Source organism: Dermacentor silvarum, chromosome 7 (assembly GCF_013339745.2).
Source record: "Dermacentor silvarum isolate Dsil-2018 chromosome 7, BIME_Dsil_1.4, whole genome shotgun sequence".
Taxonomy (NCBI): Eukaryota; Metazoa; Arthropoda; class Arachnida; order Ixodida; family Ixodidae; genus Dermacentor; species Dermacentor silvarum.
The window spans coordinates 116389088-116410529 of NC_051160.1; the positions used below are offsets into that span (position 1 = coordinate 116389088).

The window sequence follows — 21442 nt, forward strand, 5'->3', positions numbered from 1 at the left end:
GAGTATTTTTTCCATATTTCGTTGGCCCTACCGGGAGCGCCTTTCTCCGAGCCCCATCACCAATGAAGTGCTGCACTTCCTACAGGATCCAGACGTCAGCGTCGCCACATTGAGTAATCGCAGCACCATCCTTCCCTCCAGCGCGCATACACGAGTATTCAGTGTATCTGCTGATGCATTCAAATGAAAAGGAATGTTGGTGACCGATGAATGTTTTGAAAAGCAACTGTTAGGGAAGATAACGTTGAATGGCTGCAGAGGACGCAGTGAAAGTGCCAGGCCCTATCTTTCTATTTGCTGCATTTGTGCAATTTTTATTACATTTCAGAGGAAAGTAACAAAAGTAATCCATTACTAGGCAGTAATTCCTCAATTATTCTCGTGAGGAAGTATTACGCCACTCAGATATATTATGTTTTTCACTGGAATAATTGTAAATCCAATCGGTTACTTTTTATGTTATGTGTACATGTCTAACAAACGCTACTACCGGGTCGGGATAGTCCAGGTGGAGGCCGAAGTCGAAGACAGGGGTCCAGTCGATGCAGACGTGTGTGTTGCAAACTAGGTGTGTTCCACAACGATTGTGTGGCATCGTTTGCAAGCACTCGAAGTTTCTCGTGATTTTCAATGACTCCAAGGCAGCGCTACATTGCTTGCTTTCCGCCTTACACCGTGGACCCTACGAACAACTATTCCTCGAAATCCGAGAGCTCCTTCATTGCCTCGTCGAGCAAGGACACGACGTCACCTTTCAGTGGCTCCCTAGCCACTGTGGCGTAATGGGCAACAAATATGCTGATGAAGCTGCTCGATCTGCTCATGAAGACGGTGCACAGGAACCAATCCCGCTGTCAAGAACAGATGCAGCAGCGAAACTTCGAGTGCTTGCAAACGATGCCACACAATCGTTGTGGAACACACCTAGTTTGCAACACACACGTCTGCATCGACTGGACCCCTGTCTTCGACTTCGACCTCCACCTGGACTATCCCGACCCGAAACAACAGTACTTTGCCGATTGTGGCTTGGTGTCGCATTTACAAAGTCGTTTGCTTTCCGCATTGGATGGGAGGATAGTGCTGCGTGTGACCACTGCGGCGACGAGGAAACAATCGAGCACGTACTTTGTCACTGTCCCCAATACAGCGCACATAGGCAGTCATTCGCGACCACGCTGGCCCGTCTTGACGACCGGCCGCTTTCGGAGCAGACAGTCGTGGAACGCCGGCCTATACAGTCGTCACTTAACAAGTCAGTCAAGGCACTCTTGAAGTTTTTGCGATCGAGTGGACTATCTGACAGACGATAGTTCTCACAGACGTTTCCAACCTCCTCCTTTTCTTTTTTTTAATTCCTTGAATATTTTTTCGTGACTGCTTTTTCTCTTCCCTATTATTTGCGCCTTTCATTTCCCCTTCCCCTTCCCCAATGCTGGGTAGCAAACCAGAATCTTTTCCGGTTAACCTCCCTGCCTTTCCCACCACGTTTCTCTCTCTCTCTACCTAAAACATGAAAAAAAAACCGCCAGAATTTTTAATACGCCTGCTGAGTTTCTATAAACTTTACTAAACAGCTCCGCAAGGCTTTTCAACTTCAATCAGAAATTTTGCATGGGTACGAGCTAGAAATGTAGTTCTGCGAATTTAAGGGAGCCAAGCATTAAATAGAAACATTGAGTTGTTTAATTATTCACTTGTATGAAAGAGAATAAAGAATGGCATTTTGAGTAGCCAACACACGTGATAGACACAGGTCACTAAAGAACTTAAATGGTCAATATAATTTTTCTTGACATCTTACCCAGCGGGCAATTCAACATCGCTTTATTCGACGGTGAGTGGACATCATAATCAATGCACAATCATAGTTATGCACAAAAGAATATAGGGAATGTGGATTTCTACAGTAAAAACTACGGCCACTTCCACACACCGAAAATTAACCAACGTTGCTGGCAGGGAGTGGTGGTGTGATCGGCCGTTTACCCTGAGAAATGAGTCGCTCACGGAGAACGCGTTAATGACGAACGAGCCGACGACCCCAGTCCGCGCCATCCCCGACCGTGATGACTCCTGGCCAGCAGTTGGGAATGGCCCCAGGAGGGGACATTCCTTCACATCACCTGTCATCCACTCAAACTGTCACGTGCGTGCCGGAGATGGGGTCAAGGTGCTTCCCCCTTTTCCTGTTCGTGAAAAGGGATGTGCGTGTGTTTTGGACCAAGCTGCCCTCGAAGAAAGCAGTGCTACCAGCCTCCGCATTAGCGCGACATGAGGTCATCCGTCTCCTGACACCAGGTTTCGGAGAAAGCGACTGGACAATGAACACGTAGGAGCTGAAAGAGGGTATACGGACGCTTGGTTAGAGAGATCGGCAAGCTGGAACTTGTTCATTAACTTCCTATTTTCTGTAATTCTTACAAAACGCTTGTACATATTGCTAATATAAACGTGTGTGTTCAAGCGTCTTGGATATAGGGCCCAGGCACACGTTGCCTCAGTCCTCCTGCTGAAGGGATACCACCTATCTATGGACCCCCCCCCCCCCCTCATTGAAAGAGTAGACTAAGCTACTCATAATTGTCGTACATAGAGCGTTACTCGAGAAGTGGAAGTAGATACCGCTCGTCCTCAGTTCGAGCGAATACGAGTGAATTGGCTCATTGATTAACTAGGGCGCGATGAGTAAATAAGTTCTGCTGGTTTATTTCTTCCAGAATTTGGACACAGGTAGATGTACTACGATAGCCATTCGTCTAAATCGTCACCTGGTAGTTAATTTTCCTTAAACTAATAGGCAAGCATACTGATCGTCTTTGGCACAGCCGTTAAAATGAACAAATACATTGCTGCTTCCGGGACAATTCATCATGAGCCTGTATTTTTATGCCCACTGCAGGACGAAGGCCTCTCCCTGCGATCTGCAAATACCCCTGTGTTGGGCTAGCGTATTCCAACTTGCGCCTGCAAATTTCTTAACTTCATCATCCCATCTGGTTTTCTGCCGACCTCGACTGCGCTTCCCTTCTCTTGGTATCCATTCTGTAACCCTATAGGTCTACCGGTTATCCATCCTACGCATTACATGGCCTGCCCAGCTCCATTTCTTCCGCTTAATGTCAACTAGAATATCGGCTATCCCCGTTTGTTCTCTGATCCACACCGCTCTCTTCCTGTCTCTTAACGTTAGTCCTAAGATTTAGCAAGGACGCGGGAAGCCAGCGCCGGAGGGAGCGGGGGGGGGGGGGGGGGGGGGGGGGCGCACTTATCCTCTGCCAACAACCGCGCTCGTTGCTCGCTCGCACCGTCGCTTATCTCCACACGGCTCTGACCTTTATGCGCCGTGCATTCGCCGCTCAGTTTCCGTTGAAGCGATCGACCGCACGTACCTTCGCCCGCTGCGGCGTATATGCGCTTGCTGCCAGCGTTTTGACAGTCGTTGTCTGCAGTCATTCAGTGTGATCTATTCATGCTTGTTTGTGCGCGCTCACACCACGCTTGTTCAATCAGTTAGTAATAGTCGGGCCACATTTTCCAACGCACGCTACGCCTGCAATGCTGCCCGGGTCGGCAGTGCAGTGCTACAGGTGTGTCCCTTCACACGCGCTGCCCACGGGAAGCGCTTCTCATCAACACCACCATTTCACACGCGCCTTCTCGTGGTCATCGAGTGTCTCTTCATGTCGGTCTACTTACGCCGCAGCACACCTGCTTACTTAATCAGCTCATTTCGTTCCATCGCTCTTTGCGCGGTCCTTAACTTGTTCTCGAGCTTCTTTGTTAACCTCCAAATTTATGCCCCATGTGTTAGCACCGGTAGAATGCAATGATTGTACACTTTTCTTTTCCACGACAGTGGTAAGCTCACTGTCAGGATTTGGCAATGCCTGCCGTATGCACTCCAACCCAATTTTATTCTTCTGTAAATTTCTTTCTCGTGATCAGGGTCCCCTGTGAGTAATTGACCAAGATAAACGTACTCCTTTGCAGACTCTAGAGGCTGACTGGCGATCCTGAATTCTTGTTCCCTTGCCAGGCTATTGAACATTATCTTTGTCTTCTGCATATTCATCTTCAACCCAATTCGTACACTTTCTCGATTAATGTCCCAATCATTTGCTGTAATTCGTCTGCATTGTTGCTGAATAGGACAATGTCACCTGCAAACCGAAGGTTGCTAAGATATTCACCGTTGATCCTCACACCTAAGTCTTCCCAGTCTAAGAGCTTGAATACTTCTTCTAAGCATGCAGTCTAATAGCATTGGAGAGATTGTGTCTCCTTGCCTCACCCCTTTCTTGATAGGTAACTTTCTACTTTTCTTGTGGAGAACCAAAGTAGCTGTGGAATCCTTGTAGATGTTTGCTAAGATATTCACGTATGCCTCCTGTACTCCTTGATTACGCAATGCCTCTATGACTGCTGGTATCTCTACCGAATGAAATGCCTTTTCATAATCTATGAAGGCCACATACAGAGGTTGATTGTACACCGCAGATTTCTCGATTACCTGATTGGTGACATGGATATGATGCCATCGTAGAATATCCCTTCCTGAAGCCAGCCTGTTCTCTTGGTTGGCTCAAGTCAAGTGTTGCCCTGATTCCATTCGAAATTATGTTGGTGAATATTTTATACAATACTGAAATCAAGCTAATGGGTCTATAATTCTTCAATTCTTTAACGTCTCCCTTCTTATGGATTAGTATAATGTTGGCGTTCTTCCGGTTCTCTGGTACACTTGAAGTTGTTAGGCATTGCGTATAAAGGGCTGCAAGCTTTTCAAGCATGATATCTCCTCCATCTTTGAATAAATCTACTGTTATTCCATCTTCTCAAGCAGCTTTTTCCCTGGTCATGTCTTTCAAGGCCCTTCTAACTTCATCGCTAGTTATAGAAGGAGCCTCTGTATCCGGGTCATCACTATTTCGAATGAAAGTAGCTTGGCTGTCTTGGGCACTGTACAGGTCAGTGTAGAATTCTTCCGCTGCTTTTACTATGTCATCGAAATTGCTGATGATATTACCATGCTTATCTTTCAGTGCATACATCTTGCCTTGTCCTATGCCGAGCTTTCTTCTTACTGATTTGATTTCATGCTGCGTCCATATTTTACGGCTTCCTCAATCTTTCCCACGCTATAATTTTGAATATCCCTTACTTTCGTCTTGTTGATCAGTTTGGACAGTTCAGCGAATTCTATCTGATCTCTTCAGTTGGCCATTTTCATGTTTTGTCGTTTCTTTATTAGGTCCTTTGTTTCTTGGGAGAGCTTACCTACTGGTTGCCTTGGTGCCTTACCTCCTACTTCAATTGCTGCTTCTCAGATCAACCTAGTTAGGGCAATTAGCCTAGAGCAATTATTTTCTCCTCATAAGCCAGAAAGTTGTTTTTTCGTATTGCAATATTTTCTTGCTGGTCCTTCACCATAGAATGGAGACTTGCAATAAAGTAAAAATTGTCGCAGTTTCACCCGAAAGGCGAGCATCAATTGTGATAGCAAATTAGTGGAGAGCTTTACGGAGTAAGGATAGTAGTTTTATCAGCTATATAAACTTGGACGTGTGGCAGCACCAGCAACGCGCACAAGTATCGTCGGTGGCATCGGCGGTTTGCCCGCGTTCGCACCGAACGGGCGCAGCGTTGGTGACTGTTGCCAGTGCCTCTGGGGGCGGCTCGGAGGTTTTCCACGAGATCAGAACGGGACGCTCGTCGAGCAGCGTCGGAAGTCTTTGCCATCTTCTCGCCTCGCAACGTTTTATTGCGATAGCAATTATATGGGCACTTCAACCGAATTTCTGACGTCGGCGTCGCCGTCGCCGTGTGGTTCCGTATAGATTCCAAGGGCGATAAAAAAATACGGCGCGAGTGAAAGCGCGCGGAGGACGCGCGCTATCACGGAGAGCGAACGCACGGCGGAAAGCAAACGCGACCGTCGCGCGAAAGGCCGTGGGGGTATGGGAGGGAGGGAGGCGGGGCGACGCTGTGCTACGGCACCAAATGCCTATCTTGCAACCGGGCGCAAGGGGAACTAGCAAAGCAATCGTCAACGCGAAAGCAAGAAAGCGGGAAGGCAGCGCGGGAAGGAGGGGGGGAGCAGCTTCTACTCTGCCAACAAATGCGCTTGCACTGGCTGTGGTGGCGGTCGCCCACACCGTCTCTTATCTCCACACGGCTCTAACCTTTGTATGCGCTGTGCATTCGCTGCTCAGTTTCCGTTGAAGCGATAGACCGCACGATCCTTCGCCCGCTGAAGCAGCTGCGCTTGCTGCCAGCGTTTTGACAGTCGTTGTCTGAGGTCATTCAGTGTGATCTATTCATGTTTGCCTGTGCACGATGTCACCACGCTTGTCAATTCAGTTAGAAAGCGAATGTGTCCAAGTTTATACAGCCGATAATACTACTATCCCTACTCCGAATAATTCTCTACTAATTTGCTATCGCAATTGATGCTTCGCCTTTCGGACGAAACTGCGACATTGCTTATATAAATATACATTTGGTGCCGCAGCTAAACGTCGCCTCCCCTCCCTCCCTTCCGTCCCCCCATGGCCTTTCGCGGAGCGGAAGAAGTCGCGTTTGCTCTCCGCCGTGCGTTCGCTCCACAGCATGCAGCACGCGGCGACGATTTCGTCGCCGTTGCACTTTATACAAAACCTCACGGCGACGCCAACGGCAGAAATCCACTTGGAGTTTCCATATAAGTGCTATCGCAATAAAAGCAGCAGCTGTTGGTTTGAGGAAACAAACACATGAACTGATCGAGCCACGCGTGCTTTTTATTCCAGGTTAAAATTGGGTACACTCGCGTTCGTTGGAAGCAACGGACATATGGTCACCGTTTTGATTTCATCCGGTGTCATTGACTCTGAACACGTGCCCAGGCTTTCCTTTTCAGATGTTTCATTCGTCAAAAGCTCTACTTTTTCACTAAGCACAAACTCCTTGATGCGTGCAGCAACCTGTTGGAAACACTCCCGCTGCAACCAGTGCCCTGCTTTCCTATAGTAAAGCACATATGATTTCGCTAGCCATTCCAGGTTGAATTTCGCAATGGGAGATGTGAGGAATGCGTCCTTTTGTCCCCAGAGGATGAGCGTGGTTACGTTTATCTTGCGGTATTGCAGCTTGTACAGTTCTTCGCTCTCGTTCACAGCACGATAATAGTTGATGGCCCCCGTCAGGGCGCCTATGAGAAAGAGAACAGAAAAAGAGGGTTATATATCGTAGACTTTGGAATGCGAACGAATACTAAGAATACTTGCTTTCTATGTAACCGGGCACGGATAGACGCGACAACGTCAGAATTGTACGATTGAATTCTTTGCTAACTTCAGCCGTTTTAGTCTATCTATTTGTATATATATATATATATATATATATATATATATATATATATATATATATATTACAGCTTTATGTTGCTCAATACGTGCTACACACATGTGTTTTTCCGAGTGTGAAAGAAGCCCGCGAATACACGCAGAATTTCCGCACGACCATGGCCGCTCGAGGCACTTTGTGTGCATTCGCGGGCTTCTTTCATGCTCGGAAAAACAGTTTTCTGTAGCGCACTGAGCAACAGAAAGCTGTATCGGGAGTCTTTCACGTTACTCTACAACTTTCTCATTGACACTTTGATAATTAGGACAGTACTTCTCGAGTTAGATAATTATTTACAATTAATCATTTAATCTAACTAATGAAAAACATACTGGCGGCTACTCCACTGTACTAGAAACAATACGCACTAGGTTTTCTTCGCGTAACGCCGTTCCTCTTTTTTATAAATCATGCAGCGTAAAGCTGGGACACCCTGTATATATCGCCATTACGTGATGACGATGCATGTATATCACTGGCAGCATCATATATATATATATATATATATATATATATATATATATATATATATATATATATATAGTCGTTATCATACCGTTGTCACGTCGTCGTCGTTAAGCTGGCATTTTACCGCCATCGTCATTTCAGTAAGTGCATCCTATTGTTATGCGGTGGCCGCCATACCACCTTCGTCGATCCATCAACGTCATTCCTTCTTCGCCATTCTACTCTCATCATGCTTCCGACATTCAGTCGTGATTATGCAGCCACGGTCATGCCATCGTCGTCCTTTCATCACTTCGTTCTCGTATTACCTTCGTTATGACGACATCGCCGTCATACAGTTTCGTTATCGCAGTGTCTCACGTAAGTTATCGTCGCGTTTTCGCCATTATGCCATCGTCATCATTTAGTAATCATCACCTCATTGTCGTCATACCGTCCTCATCACACCCACATTTGTCGTTGCATCGATGTCGTTCCTTCTTCTTCGTTCCATCACCGTCTCATCAGCGTAATAAAGTCGTCATCATACGGCCACGCTCATGGGTGAACTTTAACTGGTGAGCGCGCTAGCAAAACAGGACTATACCGAATGACGTTGCATATAGCCGAAGCAACGGAAGTGTCGTAAGGACCACTTTAGACGTTACGTAATCGTGACCTCAAAAATACATCACCACCTTGCTCGAACGCGAATCGCGTTACCATCGATAGGCGTCGGGATATAAGTGCTGCCGTAATTTTATAATGTCCGTTTTGGCTGTCGAGAGTTTAAATGACGAACGTCGAGTGTTGGATGCTTTCCTTTCTCCAGCCAATATGCTTGCTCTTCTCAACGAGACGTGACAAAAATATGCGAGTTTCATTTTTTATTTCTAGTACACGTACATGGCAAGAGCAAGGCTCAATAACAACTTCAGATACATTTGAGCCAGGGAAAATGTATTATTGAATATCATGGGCACTGCATTCCGTGCCTCGTATTGACTTCAGCTATGCACAGTCTTCGAGAAAAACAGCATCCAATGAATAGGAAATGCCGTGTCGAAACAAGTGTTGCGTGCGGTGAGTTGAATCACTTGTTTGACTTCGGGACTAGCTTATGACTCAATTGGATCTGTATTTACATACCTTCCCGTGAGAACATGTATTTGTGGGCGTACTCTTCGTCCTTCGTAAAACCTCTGTGCACTTGGTCAAAGAAGGCGAAGTCCCGCATCTCTAGGTACTTCTCGGGAATTACGGGGTGTCGAAACGGTATTAGGTACCTGTGAGGGAAAACAATCATATACAATGTATCTCTTGATTTCTTTTTACTTTTTACAGTACACGACTTTAATAACCTGTCAATTTATACTGCCGGAGAATGGCTTGGAGGCAGAGCGATAGCAGGTATCCTATAAAACGACTACTCTGCGCAACAAAGCCTGAATTACGCATAATAGAGTTTACTGGTATCGTAAGAAAATGGCATTGATGTGCCGCAGTCACTCTACTAATGACTAACTTCACCGGCTCAGCCAGAGCGCGGTGCAGTACGATCGAAAGTGCCACTGAGTTATGCAAAGAGGGATGTCCCCCCAACACCAATCTAGATGATGTCTAGCGACTGTTACGTCTGAATGATGGAATATTGCTTTGGAAACGAACCATTTTGAAATGCAGCTCTAAATGTAGCAACGTTGCGGTCTTTGAGCGCATTTTACTACTTAGCGCTAATGAGAATCTCAGGGTTAGAGAAATTGCTGTAGTTTTTGGCATTTAGAGTATATTTGTACATTTATGCAAGCTGTCCACCGACAGTGATATTTAACTACGGTCTGTCAACCTTCTACTGCACCTCTATTGTGCAGTGATGATGATGTGTTGTGTTTAGTGGCGCAAGGGCCAGATATGGCCAAAAAGCGCCATGCAAGTGGTGATGTGTGACGATGTTAAGTCAATGCAATGGGGAGATTGATTGCAATAGGTAGATGTTAACATGGCTGTAAAAGGGCCTAAAAATCAGTCGCTGTAAAAGTGCGTAAAATAGATAGGTATTAAAATAATGAACATGAAAGTGAGGTGTGCTGTGACTATAAAAGATAAGTTATAGCGCCATCATAACAAAATGTACGAGTACGGAACTAGCACTACCGCCTCACGAGGCCCTTAAACGCAAGGGTACTGAGGCGTGTGCTCTACAAAAACTACTATCGCAGGAGCACCCTCTGGTGAGAGGGTGCGCTACGACATTGCTGGGCTAATCACATGTAGCACTACATCATTTACGTAGTTGAGAACTGCTTTCACATTAAAGAATGGTTCTGAGCCCAGAAACAATGTTGGATGTAGTGGGATATGGTAACGAAAGGCTTGCGCAAAGTGCTTTTTCCGTTCGGTTTCTGCTTTCTTACACTCGACAAGTACGTGGAGGACGGTGAGCATTTCACCACATCTTCCACATAGTGGAGGTTCGTTGCCAGTGAGTAGGTAATTATTGGTACCAAATGTGTGCCCTATACGCAGTCGGCAGAACAAGACATCAATTCGTCGCGTTTTCGTTATGGAGGGCCAGAAACCTATTTGTGGCTTAATCACATGAAGCTTGTTATTTGTTTCTGCGTCCCACAAGCGTTGCCAGTGGCTTCGCAGTTTCTTTCGTAAGAAAGGCTTCAGGTCTGTGGCAGGAACAGCAGCAGTATAGGGTAGCTTGCGATGTAATTGTTGTGGCCATTTGGTCTGTTAGTACATTGCACCTCGATGCCTCTATGGCCAGGCACCCAGCATAGAATAACATGCTGGTTAGATATATATGCTGTACACAGAAGGGAATACAGCTCACCGAGTATAGGATTTTTGTGTTTGCAGAATGACATTAGGGCCTTTACAACGCTTAGGGAGTCCGTAAATATAATTGCCTTTTGAAGTTTTGATTTCCTTATGTGCTTCACAGCCGACAATAGTGCATGAGCCTCAGCTGTAAGGATACTCGTTTCTGAGTGCAGTACACGAGATTCCGAGAAGGATGGCCCTACAGCTGCATAAGATACCCCGTCATGGGATTTAGAAGCGTCTGTGTAAAACTCTGTGCATGAGTACTTGGCCTGGAGTTCAAGGAAATGCATTTTGATATGTGCCTGTGGTGCGTGCTTAGTGACCTCTGCGAACGATGTATCACAATCTATGAGCTGCCACTGCCACGGTGGTAACAGTTTTGCTGGAGCCATAGGGAATTGTTCAAGAAGTGGAATATCCATTTCGTCACTGAGGTTCCTCACACGCAATGAGAATGGCTTTCTTGCTGCAGGTCAGTTATGGAAGAGTGTGGCAGCGGTCACATCGTTTATTGTTGAATAAGCAGGATGTTCAACATTTGCTTGTACTACCAAAAATATTTAAAACTGCTGTATGACCGCTGCAGATGAAGTGACCACTGATTCGACTCTACGTAGAGGCTCTGGATTGGACTTGTCCTGAAAGCACCAGTCGCGAGACGGATACCCAAGTGGTGAACGGGGGTGCTATGCAGGATGTGCCGAGTTTCTCGTTCGCACGAGTTTTACCCGAGTTTGCTCGACGGCGGTCAGTGAACGGAGATAGCAAGGAAAGCGCAAGAACAACGGATAAAAAAAAATGTCGAGATAAAGCCGCGTATGACAACATGAGCGCACCCTGCGCGGCGTTTCAAGCACAGAAGACTGCACAACGAAACGCGCCAGCACCGCGTATTGTTATCAACGTATTATCGCAATTTAGCAATACCGTGACTGTACCTCTGTCTATCTGCACACTTGCCGTGAGCCGCTTGCCACGCCTTTCTCGGGCGCGTCAAGGGCGTGCCTCCTCTTTCGGGCATTATCTTTCTGTCCTCAGTAGAATGCGAACAGGGCACATGCGGTGCATTCTTGCATCTACAGCTTTCCTTCAATCGAATACGTTAAATTACAACAAATAAAATAATGAACAATTTATTTCTTTAAGTATAAGTTTTTTGTTTTGAATGCTATAAATTTCTGATGACAAGCGGAGATCGAGCGAATTATTAGATTTTGCACTTTTTTGCCGTGAGTGGCGACAGCTTACAAGCGGATACATTCTAGAGGGTCGCACACACGAGGGAGTTCATACGGTGACAAGTCGCCAGGGGCGCTGCAGTGCTATTCTCGATTAAGTCAGTCATGACAATGACCTGACCATTCCCTGTCTATTAGGGGAAGGGCAACGCATCGCCGCGGCACGGCTGTTCACCGCAGGCGCTTCACTGCGGCTATTAAGGCCGCTGCTTTACCAACGAAAAACGGGACTCTAGCCATATATAGCGCAGCAACGGCTGTCGCTGCAAAATGGCTGTATGGTACCATGTTTATTTCTGTGCGCGAAACCTCCATGATGCATTGTGACGAAGAGCGAGCTGCCCAGCGTAACAATTATTTGCTTTTCATCGCTTGCCCAGTGAAGGTATCTCTGTGCGCGTATGCGCAGTATTTTGAGTGTGTTGTACAATCCAAAGCGCTTGCCGATTGTTTGTGCTGGAGCTAACAGCGATCGCAGATGGATAGCGTAACGACACCGCAACAATCGCATTTTGGCAGGTGAGGGCTCTTGTGTGCAGTTATGAAATGAGACTTCGAACGCAGGAAGGTGTTGCAACTGTTTAGTGTGCAGTGCTTGTAATGAAGAAATGTCATCGTATTGGGCCTAGAAAAGCGGGCGATGCCCGACACTGACCGTGTTAGCGACACTACCACTCCGATACACAGCCGATGACTGATCAGTCATCTCAAAGGACAGCTGCGATACGTTGTCGTTGGAAAACACTACACACTCCTCAGCATCGTCGTCCACCACGGCGCATCGACACCTTCCAAGTAGCTACAGTGACGTGCCGATAAGTATTTGCTGTGTGCTACGTCGCCACAGTGCAGGCTATGAAACCATGTTGTGGGGCCATCACAGCCCGAGAAGATATACGCATATGTATAAGCCAGCGACAGTCGGCGCTCAGTACATCGCCGATGACAGTGCGTTGTGCGTTTTTTATCTCGGCGGTCAAGATTGATGATGCCTCTCTGCTCAGCACCGCGTCACTGTTGCCGAACAATAAGTTGGGCGTGGCTCAATTGTGGTGGGCGCGCACACAAGAATTACATGCCTCGCGTGGGGCGTTACCTATCGGTTTTAATTGACAGGCGAACTCGTGCCAAACTCGTACATCGTGAAACCCTCCCCGAGTTGAACTCGGGAACATGGTAGCGGCAGCAGCAGCCTGTGGCATCGCATCCAGCGATAGCAAGCGTCAATAGACCGTCTGGACCCGTTCACCTACATGACCGACGTAGAGTTTCAACGTCATTTTCGCCTTTCCAATACGTCAGTGCGCTGGCTGTGTAGCGAGTTAGGCGAAAGCTCTCGTCTGCGGAGGCAGCCTGGCGGGCAAATTATGCTTTCGGAGCACAGATTGGTGTGACTAGGCTGCAGAGGAAGAGTTCGTGCGATCGCTTCACCTCTCTCCGGCTTCAAGCGCCGTGCGTCCACCGTGTCCCAGCGCCAGGCCAGGTCCGGCGGCGTCATTGGAGTACTGGGGCTCCTGCAAGCACCTAGGGTTCCAAGCGGACCAGCCAACCTGTGGTTGGTTGGTCCCATTGCAGTGGTCACATTGTACAGGAAGACTTAGAATGGACGCCTCGGCTGCCTTCCGGTGCAACAGGTGCCGAAAGCAGTCTTTGCAGTTACACGGTACCGCTGCACTGTACGGGCAGAGAGGCGAAGGAAGTTACTTCGCCAAGACGGACCGCCTCGGCCGTCCGAACGTCCCACCTCTTTAGGCGGCAAGTGATTTGGCTCACGTACTGCGTGAGCAATAGCATAGATGTGTGGCTGTTGAAGGAGATGACCAGCGACTGGTTTCCTTTATCGAAGCATGCCATCGCCGACTGGAAGAACTACGCCCGTGAGGTGATGATGGACGAGCTGCTGGCGCGACCTCCGCTCGGGGGCCCTGGGAAGATAGTGCAATTTCACGAGTGCCTTCTTCGCAGCAAGGGAAAGTACAATCGAGGCCGTCTGATGAAGGGCGACAACGTTCCACCGAGCCGCCAAAATTACTGTGATGTTAAAAGATCGTGCACCATGGGTCTTCAGCATGGTCTGCGCTACCACAGGAGTGCTACGACTTTTCAAGGTCGACCGACGAGACGAAGCCATTATTGCAGCCAATGTTCAACCAGGGGCCTTTATTCGCAGTAACGCGTGGGTCGCATAGAACTGTATTCCAAATTTAGTGGATGCTAACAAGGCGAGCCTCAATCTGCACTGGGAAACAGTCAACCACAGCGTGAAGTTTGTGGGCCCCATCACGAGCGTTCAAACGCAAAAAATAGACATTTATTGTCAAAAAGTGAATCGCCACCTCGTCAGCGGTGGTGAAAATGTCACTGCACCGCTGCTGGAGTCATTCCTGGAATAGATGTCGTGGTAATAAATTAACCGCCACGTACGCTGCGAAGACCATTTCTTGCGTTTGTTAGAAGCCACGGATCGCTCGGGCTACCCAGTACAAAGACTCTTTCCTGCGGTTGTTAGAAGCCATCGCTCGGCACTAGCCTGTCTCAAGGTGCATCACAAAGTAAAAGAAAATAAAGCGTAGTTTTCTGACCCTAGTATGAGTGCTTTCCGGCATTCGTGAGTGCTTACACGGTAAGCGCGTGGCAAACCACTACTGCGCGAGCAGACGCTCATTTGTCTCGCAGCTTTTCTTTAGCGCGAGCAACGAGAGATCTGTTGAAATCCCAATGTGAAAACCAGGCGCACACCAATCTGTGCTCGGAAATGGGAGCGCGAGCAGGTAGCGAGCCGCACTAATTCAATCCAGAGGAAAGAGAAGGAACAACGAGCGATCTCTTGAAAGCCTAGTGCGGAAACCAGCGCACACCGATCTCTGCTCAGAAATGCTAGCGCAAGCGCGTAGCGAGCCGCGCCAATCCAATCCAGAGGAAGAAAGAGGAGGGCGAGCGTCCCCTCGTGGTATAACGCGAAACGTATTAAACGGCAAATTAGGCTCATACACGTTCAGTGCACGTCTTGTAAACCTTTAAAATGCTTATAACCCAGATTAATCTGACTAATATTATCCTACTAAATACATTTATTTGATAACATGCTTGTGCCTATAATGCAGTCGGTGGAACGATAGACAAGTGAAAGAAGGTACCACCATGCACCGACCGTATGATCACGTGAGCCCCAGTTTGTCGACCGCCCATATGGCAACGCCCAAGAGATGATAGCCACCCAGAGTTAATCTAGATAAACCAATGAAACTGGAGGCGTGCCGACGGACAAACTTTGTCTTGCTACCATTAGTTCTTTCATCTTGGGGCGTCGCCAGAGCTCGTGAAGATCCCGAGTTTCGCCAAACTCGGCGCATCCTGCATAGCCCCCCGGGATCTAGTATTTTTAATGCACTTGGCGTTGCAGAGTTATAAATGATAGACCCGTAATCAAGGCTTGAGAGGACAAGACTGCTATAAACGTTTAAGAGACACTTTCGATCACTGCTGCCCCATGTTGTGCGCGATAGACGCTTTAGGAGGTTCATTGTCTTCAGGCACTTTGTCCTCAGACGCTTGGTATGAGGAATAAATGTGAGTTTAGAATCTAAAGTTATTCCAAGAAACTTGTGCTCGCTGCTCACAGAGAGCGCATCTCCTTTGATTTCAATAGTTGGGACTGGCGTTACGCCTCTCTTGTTTGTGAAGAGTACGCAAGTGCTCTTCTGTGAATTAACTTTGAAACCATTTTCATCTGCCCATTTGGACAATTTGTTTATTCCAAGCTGCACTTGTCGTTCGCAGATGGCAACATTGCATGACTTGAAGGCTATTTGCACATCGTCGACATAAACGAAATAAAACATAGTGCGTGGGATGGCTGTATGCAGGCCCTTCATTTTTACAATAAATAGCGTGCAACTAAGCACGCCCCCTTGCGGCACACCGGTCTCTTGGGTGAAGGGCCTAGATAGAGCGTTACCCACTCTTACACGGAATGTGCGGTTAGACAGATAACTTTCGATTGTGTTTAGCATGTTGCCACGGACACCCATCGCCGAAAGATCTCGAAGAATTCCGTAGCGCCATGTCGTATCGTAAGCCTTTTCTAGGTCCAGAAATATTGAGAGGCAAAACTGCTTATGTATAAAAGCATCTCTAATATAAGATTCAATTCGAACAAGGTGATCTGTTTGGACACACCTTCTCTGAAACCGCACTGTAAGTGATCGAGTATTTTGTTGCTTTGAAGAAAATGGATGAGGCGCCGGTTAATCATTTTCTCGAAGAGCTTGCATATACAACTTGTCGGAGCTATAGGCCTATAGCTACTGGACGAATAAGGTTCATTGCCATCTTTGAGAATAGGAATTACGATTGCTTCTTTCCATGCAGTCGGAATGTAGCCGGCAGAGAACGTGGTGTTAAACAGTGACAGTAGTGTTTTGTGGGTTTCAGGGTGTAAGTGTTTTATCATTTCATATAGTATTCTGTCATTTCCTGGAGCAGACGCGTTACAACAATTCAGTGAAGCCTGAAACTCCGCCATGTTAAATGGACGATTGTATGCTGCATTGGCTGTGTCTTTCCGACCCAGAGGCTGTCGCTCTGCTTGTCGCTGATATCTTAGAAATGTATCTGTGTAATGAGATGTACTGGAAATATGCTCAAAATGTGCTCCTAGACAATCAGCCTGGTCCTCAAGAGTGTCTCCTTGTGTGTTTACTAAAGGTAGAGGATGAGTTTCGCGGCCTTTTATTTTGTTTACCCTGTTCCAGGCTTTCCGTTTTTTGTATAAGAGTTGAGGCTGCATATGTATTTTTCCCAACTTTCCCGTTTAGCGCGGCGGCGTGTTCTTCTACCTTGTGACTTAATCGCCTTGAAGTTAATTAGGTTTTATGTGGTCGGGGAGTTACGGAGGAGATTCCAGGCCTTGTTTTGCATTTTCCGGGCTTCCCTACACTCCTCATTCCACCATGGAATACGTCGTTTCGATGGCGACCCATTTGTTTGGGGTATACATACTGATGCAGCATCAATAATAAACGCTGTAAAATATGCTACTGCATCGTCAATACCAAGTGCACAGACATCGTCCCAGGGCAAATGTGTTTCTTTACGAAACCGCGTCCAGTCAGCTGAGTCAACGTTTTATCGAGGAACGTGTGTAGAGCACTCAGATTGTTTTGTAAGGTTTAGTACGATGGGGAAGTGATCACTTCCATAAGGGTTAATAATCACATCCCACTTCAGATATGGCAGAATTGTACTGGAAGCGATGCTTAAGTCTATGGAAGAAAATGTTTTGTGTGTAGGGGTATAGAATGTTGGTTCTTTTTTCTTAAGCAGGCAGGCACTTGAAGAGAGTAGAAAGCTTTCTATTAGTCGTCCTCTCGCATCACAGCGAGAGTCGCCCCACAGCGTACTATGTGCGTTTAGATCACCAAGGACTATGTAAGGGTGATGGAGTTCATCAATAAAGCTTTGAAATGTTGTTCTAGAGAGTTGATAACTTGGGTGGATGTATATAGACGCGATGTTGACCAGTTTATTGAATAGCACTGCTTCGATAGCAACTGCTGCAAGAGGAGTTTGGAGTTGCAGTTTCCGACATGCAATGCCTCTGTCGGCAAATATAGCTACACCGTCTGACGATGTAGCAGCGTCGTCCCGGTCTTTCCGGAAAATGGCGCATTGCTGAAGAAAGTTTGTTTGTGTACGTTTAAGATGTGTCTCCTGAACACACAGCACCTTTGGATTGTACTTGTGTAAAAGTTCTTTAATGTCATCGAAGTTGTGCATTAGGCCTCTCACGTTTCAGTGTAATATTTGTATATCCATTTTGTTTGTCTTTTTGGGCTGTGTGTCAAGAGACTAGTCTAGTTGGCTTACGGAGCCTTTCCAGGCCCCGTAATCCGGGGTTTGTCTTTCTTGGAGCGATCGCGAGAATCGCGTCGCTCCGGAGGAGCTGGATGCGCCGCCTGGCTTGGGGTCGTGTCCATCGATTCCAAGGAGCCGCTGGACTTCCGCTCAAGCGAGCGGGGTGTTTTCGGGGTAGGCCTTACCTCGAAAAGCAGGGCCTTGGAGGCCACCAATCCAGAGGTCGATGAACCCTCCTTCAGAGACAGCACAGCAGCGCTGGCTGCTGTCGCCTGGGGAGCTCGTGGCATAGCCGCGGCCACACTCTTTTTGGGCCGGGCTGATGCCGGAGTCTGCTGCGGCGTTGCCCCCTACGCGCCGCATACCCTGTGGAATGAAGAAAAGAAACACGCTTTCGTGCTTCTTGGAATGAAATGTTTTCTTTTACATTGAGGCGATTATATCCTTTTCTTTCTGCCACCAGGACACGCTCTAGAGGAAGCTGCATGTTCACCGTCACAGTTCGAACAGTGGAGTGCGCCATCACAGTCATCTGAGGGGTGATCGTGGTCACCGCACTTCGCACAGGTTTGTCGGCCTCGGCAGCTTTGTGAACCGTGGCCATACCTCTGACACTTGAAACACCTTCGAGTATTCGGGAGGTATGGTCGGACTCGGACTTCCGTGTATCCTGTTTCTAACGTTTCTGGCAGCACACTGGACGCAAAGGTGACGATCAGATGTTTAGTTGGAATTTCTTTGTTTTCCTGTTTGATTATTATTCTCTTCACTATGGTAACATTCTGCTCCTTCCAGCCCTCCAGAAGCTCTTCCTCGGTCAGGTACAGCAGATCATCGTCGGAAATCACTCCTCTGCTTGTGTTCATGGATCGATGTGGAGTCACTGTGAGGTTCACACCACCGAGTGAGGCCAGATTTGGGAGTTTCTCATGTTGTTCTTTGTCGCGGACCTCAAGAAGGAGGTCACCGCTCGCCATCTTTGTAACTTTGTAACCGGGACCAATTGTTTCGGTGAGATTTTTCGCAACAGTGAAAGGTGAAATCATTCTTACGGTCTTTTCAGGGTTTTCACTATGAATGACAAGGAATCGTGGGAAGGGTTCTTTGCGTTGAAAGAAGAATTGAGCTGTTTCTTCGGTGCGCCCTCTTTTTGAGAGAGGACGATCAGGTAGTTTAGGGAATGATGCGAATGCCATACAGGTTTATTGATTTCGGCAGCGATGGTAGCCGCCCACCATGGAGCCCAACAAGGGGACGGTACAAGGTTTGAAGATAACCTGCACACGCCAGCTATACACCGCCACTATAACCTAATATATATCTCCAAGGCTGGAAGGAAGGAAGGACAAATAAGAGGGGCGAAAGGCAGAGAGGTTAACCGGTTAAGTGTCCAGTTGGCTACTCTGCACGGGGGCATGGGGTATGGGCAGAAAATACTAGAAAACAAGAGAAGATTAAAAAGAAGGAAAAAAACAAAAAAACACATCTGTCCGCACAATTCTATAGTTTTTCATGAAGTCCTGTTTCTTTTAAAAAGCGTACTAGCGCTTTTAAAACAGTTCGTTCCGACGTCGGCTGGGACCAGGGACCAAGAATTCTGGCTTCCGTAACCAAGGCTGGATATAATACACAAGGTTAACCCTCGCCGCCCATAAATTTGGAAGTGAGAATAAGTGACTAGAAGACAGGACAGATGGAAAAAGTGAGAGAGAAAGACAAAGGATTGAAGAGGGGGACAGGAAAAGGTGACTGCCGATTTCCTCCAGGTGGGTCAGTCTGGAGGCGCCGTCTATGTGAAGCAGAGGCCAAATAGGTGTGTTGCCTCCGCCGAGGAGCCCTAAAGGTCCGAACACCCGGCATCGGCTCAACCACCAGGATCCCCCTTTCCCCAGACACGGCTAAGCCGCGCACAGCTACACACGGGAGGGTCCAACCCTCATGTGCTCGGCTACGTGGTGGCGCGACACAGCAAACGCCTGCTTACGCAGACGCTATTATGCAGTGTTTTCTTGTCAGTTTGTATGGCTTTTTGTTATTTGTGCCTGCCTCACATTCCAGATGTATTTAACTTCCATACTTAAGAACAAACAACTTTGATCAAGCGCTTCGCCTGTCTCAGTTTTCATATGTGTCTTCTCCTCGAGTCTTCAGGTATAAATATATACAAACTATTACCGTTGTCCTTTGCGGTCTCAACTATTAAAGACAATCACACTTGCTCGGTCGCACTGCCCACGATACAATCGTGCCCTTAAGAAAAAATACTCAATAAACGACTGTGAGTAAAAAATGTGGCCTTGCAGTGTAATCCCTGCAAAAACGGAGGAGCTGTAAGCGCAACATTTCAAAAACTGTTTGAATAAAAACTAAATGCACTACATAAGCTTTTGTTATGGAGGATTTTCAAGCTGATAATAAGGTTTACCGCGCAAAAATTTTCCACGGTAGATGAGGAAAGAAAGGAAGGACAGGTAGGGAGGTTCTGTCTTAAAAAACTGAACTGTCGTCCACAATGCATAAATTTGACGTTGTTAAAAAAACACAGGTGTAATCCCGTTCAGGACACGAGTCGCGTTCGCATTCTTCCCCGACTAAATCATTCAAGGGCGACAGTGTAAGGCCAGGGTTGCATAACGGGATGGGTACAATTCGCACTCATATATAATAAACGTTAACCATGCGGCTAACAAACGGCACATCTACATGCGCTTCTACTTCAACTATATTATACATAAGTCTACGGGTGCCATCTTTGAACTCTATTATTCTACTGCTTTTGTTTAAGTTCACAAACATGTGTCAACTAAAACAGTATTAATAAATTTATTTCTTATTATTTATCAATCCCTTTTGATCTACATTTTGACGACGATGCTCGCTGTGATCTTAGGCATATCTTATGCAACTATTGCCTGCATTAGGAGCACAAACTAAGAATTTTGTAGTAGTAAAGTAGTAAGTCGTAGTAGTAGTAGTAGTAGAAGTAGTAGTGGTAGTAGCAGCAGTACTAAATTACCAGTAGTAAAGTCAGTGAGTCGGAAGAGCTGTTGTGATTAAAATACACACTGCTTTCCAGCCATGTACCCAAAGGGGCTCATCAGTTGTGTCGCTGCCCCACTTATCGCTCTCTTTGATTGTTTTTTGCATTTAGTTAGACAATATCCTTTCCTTGCAATGTTGAAAGCTAAGTGAAGAGCATGTAATTTCCGCATATGTACGTAATACTATTCTTTTCAAATCACCACTACTAAATGCGAAGTTCTCTTTTAGCCAAAACCCAGATACATGGCACTTACCACGACATCCTCATTTGCTTCAGGCTTCGAAGAAGCTGCTTAGAGAAGGCCTTTGGGTGCATGCCATTGATGATGATCATCTTGTCTATCAGCTCCTCGTACATTGTGGCAAAGCAAAAGCTGATCATGCCTCCCCAGCCATGGCCAACGAGAACGACCTTTCTAGTATGGTTCGGGTCTTCAGCACATAGGAAAAGGAAAGCATTATCGTTGGAAAGCGTGAAAGAAGAAATAACAATTTTTATACTTACTTTACGAAGTATGAATACACGATACTGACAAACAAGTTTTGCCGATAAACAAGGAGTCAGCAGAAAGTATGTTTAAACCATTCTTGCACGGTTACTCGCCATCTTTCTTGCTAGAAACTGCCAAATCTGATTA

General features: G+C 46.8%; 1 protein-coding gene across 3 annotated transcripts in view; it reads right to left on the minus strand.

Moving 5' to 3' along the window:
• Window positions 1-6763: 6763 nt before the first annotated feature.
• Window positions 6764-21442, minus strand: part of LOC119458376 (epoxide hydrolase 4-like) — a 30995-nt gene continuing 16316 nt past the window's right edge. For all 3 annotated transcript variants that reach the window (XM_049671145.1, XM_037720209.2, XM_037720210.2), the window contains exons 5-7: window positions 21059-21236; window positions 8983-9119; window positions 6764-7192 (exon numbers count right to left, since the gene is read on the minus strand). In XM_049671145.1, coding sequence (XP_049527102.1) covers window positions 6783-7192; window positions 8983-9119; window positions 21059-21236 — 725 coding nt within the window. In that variant the 3' untranslated portion in view covers window positions 6764-6782. The remainder of the gene's footprint in view (window positions 7193-8982; window positions 9120-21058; window positions 21237-21442) is intronic.